The sequence below is a fragment of the Chelonoidis abingdonii genome, chromosome 4 (assembly GCF_003597395.2).
Source record: "Chelonoidis abingdonii isolate Lonesome George chromosome 4, CheloAbing_2.0, whole genome shotgun sequence".
NCBI classification, from domain to species: domain Eukaryota; kingdom Metazoa; phylum Chordata; order Testudines; family Testudinidae; genus Chelonoidis; species Chelonoidis abingdonii.
Window position 1 is genome coordinate 31,799,665 of NC_133772.1, and position 6,277 is coordinate 31,805,941.

General features: G+C 62.6%; 1 protein-coding gene across 1 annotated transcript in view; it reads right to left on the bottom strand.

Moving 5' to 3' along the window:
- The window catches only part of VWCE (von Willebrand factor C and EGF domains), a 15,205-nt gene extending 9,189 nt beyond the window's left edge, over positions 1-6,016 (bottom strand). The window contains exons 1-8 of the mRNA XM_075065013.1: positions 5,791-6,016; positions 4,701-4,795; positions 4,102-4,191; positions 2,960-3,088; positions 2,258-2,374; positions 2,009-2,125; positions 523-651; positions 28-166 (exon numbers count right to left, since the gene is read on the bottom strand). Coding sequence (XP_074921114.1) covers positions 28-166; positions 523-651; positions 2,009-2,125; positions 2,258-2,374; positions 2,960-3,088; positions 4,102-4,191; positions 4,701-4,795; positions 5,791-5,900 — 926 coding nt within the window. The 5' untranslated portion in view covers positions 5,901-6,016. The remainder of the gene's footprint in view (positions 1-27; positions 167-522; positions 652-2,008; positions 2,126-2,257; positions 2,375-2,959; positions 3,089-4,101; positions 4,192-4,700; positions 4,796-5,790) is intronic.
- Positions 6,017-6,277: the final 261 nt, after the last annotated feature.

Below are 6,277 nucleotides of genomic sequence, written 5' to 3' on the forward strand. Positions count from 1 at the left end.
GACAGGGTTTTCTTGGGGGCCTGGGCGGGGGCAGGGGCTTGTGATGGAGGGGAAGCCCTGGGCGCTAGCAGGGGTCCCCCAGAGTCAGGAGGGAGCAGCAGCATAGTTGGGGGGTGCTGCAGGGACTGCAGGATGGGAGATGGGGCTGGGATGGTTTTCAGGAAGCCTGGAAGGAAACACAACACGGAGCTCTTTGGGGAGAGCCGGGGCAGCTAGGTGGGGACCCAGGGACTGGTGCGGGACATGCTCAGGGTACACTACTAGGCCCAGGGACGCCAGCTCTGCCTGTGCTGCAGGGCACAGAACCCAGCTCTCCAGACCCACAGCCCCTGTCATGGAGAACCTCCCCACGCCGCGAGTTGTGATCCCAACTCCCTCTCCATTCTGTCAATGGGAAGAGCCCCCTCCCCACAGCACAGAATGGGGGCGGGAGCCAACCCCAACCCTAATGCTTTCCACAGCAGGGGATCATGGGGAGGCCTGTGCCCCCCCAACAGGCGGGGGAGCGGGGCCCACCCTTACCTTCACAGGACACCCTGTCCCCGCTGAGCCGGTAGCCAGGGTGGCAGGTGCACAGGAAGCTGCCTGGTGTGTTGTGGCAGGCGTGCTGGCACGGACGCCTCTCGCTGGGCCGGCGGCACTCGTTCACATCTGGGGGTGGCAGAGCCAGGCATCAGTGCCCGGCAGCAGCACCAGCTGCAAGGGAGGGCAGGGGACCTGAGGACTGTCCTTACTCACTGGGTCTGGGCAGGAGCCAGGTGGGGCCCTTCCCCACGCAGGTTGGGACTGGGGAGATGGCCAGGCCTGGGCATTCACCACCAGCCCAGCCTGTCTGCCCACTAACCAGGGGCCCACAAAGCCAGGCGCCCCAGCGCCACATGCCAATATCTCAGGCCCATCAGCAGGCCAAGGGGCAGTGTCAGCCTGGGGTAACCCCAGAGACTGACAGCGGGGGGCACCTCTCACTGGATCTCAGGGGAAGCAAAGGCCTTTTCTGATCCATTTTGGAGCTACCCCAGCTCTAAAAAGGCACTGTGAAGGGATTCAGACGGTGAGCTCCGTGGAGCAGGACCCATCTCCTTGCTCTAGGTCTTTCCTGCCCCCAACTCCACGAAAGCCTGGTCTAGAAGTTGGGCTGCTCACTGCTGCCACGACACAAATCAGCACTAATAAATGACCCCACAGCTTCATCCCCCCACACACGCAGCAGGGTGAGCTGAGTGGGACCACACTCAAATCGCTGCAGTGACACAGGCCTGCACAGCGGGGAGCGGGAGGGGAATAGGCATGGGGGCCCCCCTGCTCGGTTCACTAAAGAGGGAGACAGGGAGACCTTAACTGCCAGGGTCTCCTCCAGGGACAGCTCCAGGTCCCAGCAGGCCAAGCGCGTGCTTGGGGTGGCAAGCCACGGGGGGGCGCTCTGCCGGCGCCGCGAGGGCGGCAGGCAGACTGCCTTCGGCGGCTTGCCTGTGGAGGGTCTGCTGGTCCCGCTGCTTCGGTGGACCTCCCGCAGGCGTGCCTGCCGTGCTTGGGGTGGCAAAATCCCTAGAGCCGCCCCTGGTCCCCTCTTCTATATCAGAGAGAAGCCAGAACAATCTCAGCCCAGGGGCCATTTTCCCCTTTCCCCCTGAAAGCTCTCACCTCATGGGGCTGGGCTGAACATCTGCTCAGCTCCAATGGCTGCTACCTACTAGCCCCAATGCACCCAGGGCCTGATCTTCGCTCTGGCCACTGAGCCCTTCCATTCCTGGGTTCTTTGCGATGGCCATGAGGAAGCCTCTTCACCCCTCAGTGTCTCAGCTGCCCCACTGATGGTAGAATGGGGATACCAGCACTCAGCTCTTCCCCTGGGCTGGGGGAGTATCACTGACTGGGCAGCACTCTAGAACCAAAGACTTACTAGAGGCGGGGGTGTCTAAGAAGGGGCAGGGCTCGGTGGGGAGGGAAGAGTGGCTTCTCTAGAGCGATGGGGAGGGTCAGATCAGCAGGAGAAGGGGGAGGCGCTCACCCAGGCAGGAGTGCTGATTGCCGTGCAGGTGGTAGCCAGGGCGACAGAAGCACCGATAGCTGCCGATGCTGTTCTTGCATCGGTGCTGGCACGGAGTGGCCAGACACTCGTCCGTATCTGGAAGAGGAAAGGATGAGATAGCCGCTTCCCACAACCCCCCAGAGCTCCCACCGCCCTCCCTACACCCACCACCCGCCCCCACCTTTCTCTCTGAACCCTTGTTCTGCACCCTCAGGCCCAGGGACTCACCCTGGCAGCTGTGCCGGTCAGCAGAAAGCCGCATGCCTGGGCCGCACTCACACACAAAGCCTCCCTCAGTGTTGACGCACAGCCCCTCACAGGAGGCGCTCAGGCACTCTTCGATGTCTAAGAGAGAGACAGGGCCACCTGGCAGCAGGGTCCAGGGAGGAGAGGGCACCCAGCCACTCCCATGGACACACATGCACAGCCAGACCTGTTTATGGCTGAGGGAACATGGGCACCCCAGCGGGGATGCTAAGAGAGCCCATAGATCAGCTGTAAGGAGAAAGTGGCACTCCTGTCCCAGCCAGCAGATCCAGCCTTTCCTGGGGAGAATCAGCCAGGGATAGAGGAGCTCTCTAGGCGAGGCGCTCATGCCCATGGCTGGATCATCGTCAGCAGGGACTGAACTTGGGATCAATGGATAGGGCAAGCCTCTAATACCAGAGCGAAAAAACCAACTCTGCTAGCCGAGATTAAAGAAGGCTCATTGACCTCTGTCTGTGGCCCGGTTACCACACCCCAGATGGGTGCAGGTCACCCTCTGCCACCCTGGCATCCTGTGTGTGGCTGTGTGTGCCATGCCCAGCTGGCACGCAGACCCCTCTGCTCACAGCCCTTTGGAGCTCTGCTGCTTCAGTGACCCTGGCTGCCACAGATCTGGGCTCTGATTGGGGGTCAGCCCAATACTAGGTGCCTGTGAGTGCTCACCTGTACAGCGCACGCCATTGGCCATCTCCACCATGGAGAAACCCAGCGGGCAGACACGGGCCACCTCCTGGCAGCCGCCATGGTTACAAGTGAGGTCACAGCCGTACTCCCCGCAGGCACTAGGCAGATCTGAAACACATACGGCAGCAGGCTGACGGGCCAGTCAGGATTGCGGGGGCAGCACAGACCCAGGGAGGAGAGAGCAACATTGCAGCATGAGGGTCACTGGGCACAGGGAGCTCCAATGCCATCCTGTTTGCCTTCGCTCATTGAGACAGGAGCCGCAATTGGAGCAGGGTTTGGCAACTGCCCTGGGAGCCGATTGCCTGCAGTACGTACTGAGAACACTGGCGTAGGAACCCACCGACACAACCACACTGCCACCTTGCCGGGTCATGGCCTCCCAGCGCCCAGGGTTGGCTCTAGGGATTTTGCCGCCCCAAGCACGCTGGTCCCCCTGCCAGCGCTGCTCCAAGGCCCCCCGCCACTCCCACCACATAGTGCTTTGTGGAGTCAGACCCTCTCCAGCTGTTGGGACCCAGCCCACACTCCGTCACTGGAAATGGGCAGCCCTGGGCTCTGATTCCTAAGGGGAGCTGGGCAGTGCAGCCTGGCAGCAGGGTTGGATATTAGGAAAAACTTTTTCATTAGGAGGGTGGTGAAGCACTGGAATGGGTTACCTAGGGAGGTGGTGGAATCTCCATCCTTAGAGGTTTTTAAGGTCAGGCTTGACAAAGCCCTGGCTGGGATGATTTAGTTGAGAATTGGTCCTGCCTTGTTACCTAGGGAGGTGGTGGAATCTCCATCCTTAGAGGTTTTTAAGGTCAGGCTTGACAAAGCCCTGGCTGGGATGATTTAGTTGAGAATTGGTCCTGCCTTGAGCATGGGGTTCGATTAGATGATCTCCTGAGGTCCCTTCCAACCCTGATATTCTATGATTCTCTGCCCTTGAGACAGGCTAGTCTGTGCCACCATTGCTGCAGCCCCTCACAGACACCACGTTACCACCCAACTGCACAGATGGCTCAGCCTCATGAGGCCTCCCAGCCCCCCGGTTTTAGCCCTTGATAGTGCCCTTCTCCTATGAATGGCTCTGACTGCAGATAAAGGGCAACAAGCATTCAGCGAAGGGATCTGGTTACCTGGGCAGGTGATGCCCTGCTCTCCATCCCGGCAGGAGCAGACGTTGGGGGCGATGCACCAGCCACTGCCACAGCCAAAGGAGCAGAGTGCTGTGGGAGAGGGGCCGGGAGAGAAGCCAGTTAGGACACAGAGGGACCCCTCGGTGACATCTCCACCCGGGGCAGCAGCTCTTACACACGCAGCCTGGCATGGCCCAGTAGGAAGAGCAGGCACTGCCTGGAAACAGCCCCTCAATCCCCTGCTGGACAGACAGGCTGCAGAGCCCATGGGAGAGCATTGGCCGCTGGGGGCAAGGGATGGTGGGGACACATGAAGGAAGCAGTTGGGGGGAGGAATGGATCTCTTGGGGAAGCAGTTGAATACAGCCCCCTCTTGGCGATGGGAAGAGGGGCAGGAGCCATGATGGGCATTTCTCTCATGGGTGGCCTGGTCAGCAGTTGCCATTACCACCACCACCACCACCCCCTCCCCCCAGATGCCATTGTGCCATGGAGAGGCAGAGTACCGGGCACATAGGGGGTTAAAAGGGGAGGCGCTGTCTGTGCTGCAGGTACCAGGTGGTGGTGGTGGTGGGTCATGGAGGGCACAGGATACTCACGCAGAGTGCACTGCCCGCTGGCTGGGGATGGCATCCATCCGGGGCAGCATCCACTCCCAAAGCCAGAGAGGCAAACATGCGGCCCCACACGGTGCCTGGGAAGGAGAGAAACATCAGATTCTCTGGGATGGGGCTTCAGGGTGGCGAGAGCGACCCCACAACAAAGGTGAAGGGGGGATATAGGGAAGCATGGGAAGGACCAGCTGCCCCTACCCCTTCTCCTGCTGCAGATGCAAGGATGACCCCTCTAGGCAGGGACTCAACTAAAGCCCCAGTGGGGGTTAGCACCAGGCAGCAGGATGCAAGGCGTGGGGTTTCTTGGCTTTGCATGTTCCCTTGAGCCCCTGCTTTCCCGAGGCTGCGACTCCACCAGGGCCCCACTGGGAGCTGCCTCTAGGAGACAAGAGTCTGAGCTCTATGCTGGGGAACAGGGTCCTGGGACTGACATCCCCTCTGCTCCCAACAGGAACTGCTGGGGGAAGGGCAGCCTAGGATTCCCTCATTCTTCTCCCTGCCCTGGCAGGGAGCAACAGCGCAGTGACACACACCCCAGAGCAAAACCCAGGCGTGTGACCTGGACAGACAAGCAAAGGGGAAAGGCACAGACAGACCCACAAGGAGACAAGACACTGAGAGGTACAGCCAGACAGATGCACACAGGGCATGAGGGCGGGGCATGGCGATCACACGTGGACAGACACAGGCAGGAGGACTGAGTGTTCCACACACACACCCGGAGCAAAGGCCAGGAGTGTGCCCCGGGCTGACAGACGGATGGGAAGGGCAGAGCCTGGGAGGAAAAGGACCCGAGCCTTGTACACCCAGGACAGGCGCAGGGCAGCGAGCCAGAGCCAGGCGCAGCGCTCACACGCTGACACGCCCCGCGCACGGCCGCACGCCCAGGGGGCAGCCGGACACGAGGCATGGTGCACACACAGCGGCGTGCGGGACAGACGGACCCCGAGCTCCCCCCTCCCCCGGGGGCGGCGGCACAGACAGACGCAGGCGCTGGGGCCACGCTCTGCTGCCTGGCTTGACCCCCGCGGCAGAGGGCGCCTGGGACTTGGCTGCTAGGGGCTGGGGTCGGTACCTGTCCGCGGCAAAGCTGTGCGGCTTCTTCCTGCCGGGATAGGCGCTGCCCGGGCTGCCCGGGAGGACCAGGGACACACAGGCAGCCCCCAAGAGCAGCCCGGCCAACATGACAGGCGTGGCCCGTCCGGAGCCCCTTCCTTCCTCCCGCCCCGGGCCCTCGCCTCCTCCCCCGGCGGGCTGGGGGCGCCCCACGAGCTGGGGACCCGCGCGCACCGATGCGCCACCCCCAGGGCGCAGCTCTCCGGGGCCCCCAGCAGCGGGCGGGTGCGAGCGAGCGCCGGAGCGAGCTTCCCCCTCCCCACGGCGGGCAGAGGCACCGCACCGGGGGAGCAGCAGGAGTGGGAGGGTCCAAGCCCAGCCGCCCTGTCGCTGGCAGGCGTGGCGGGGGGAGGCGCAGCACCCCCTCGTCCGCTTTCCCACATCTGGCACGGCTGGCTCCGGCTTCCCCTCCCCCTGGGCTGCTTGCCCAGCCCTGCCTGCACAGG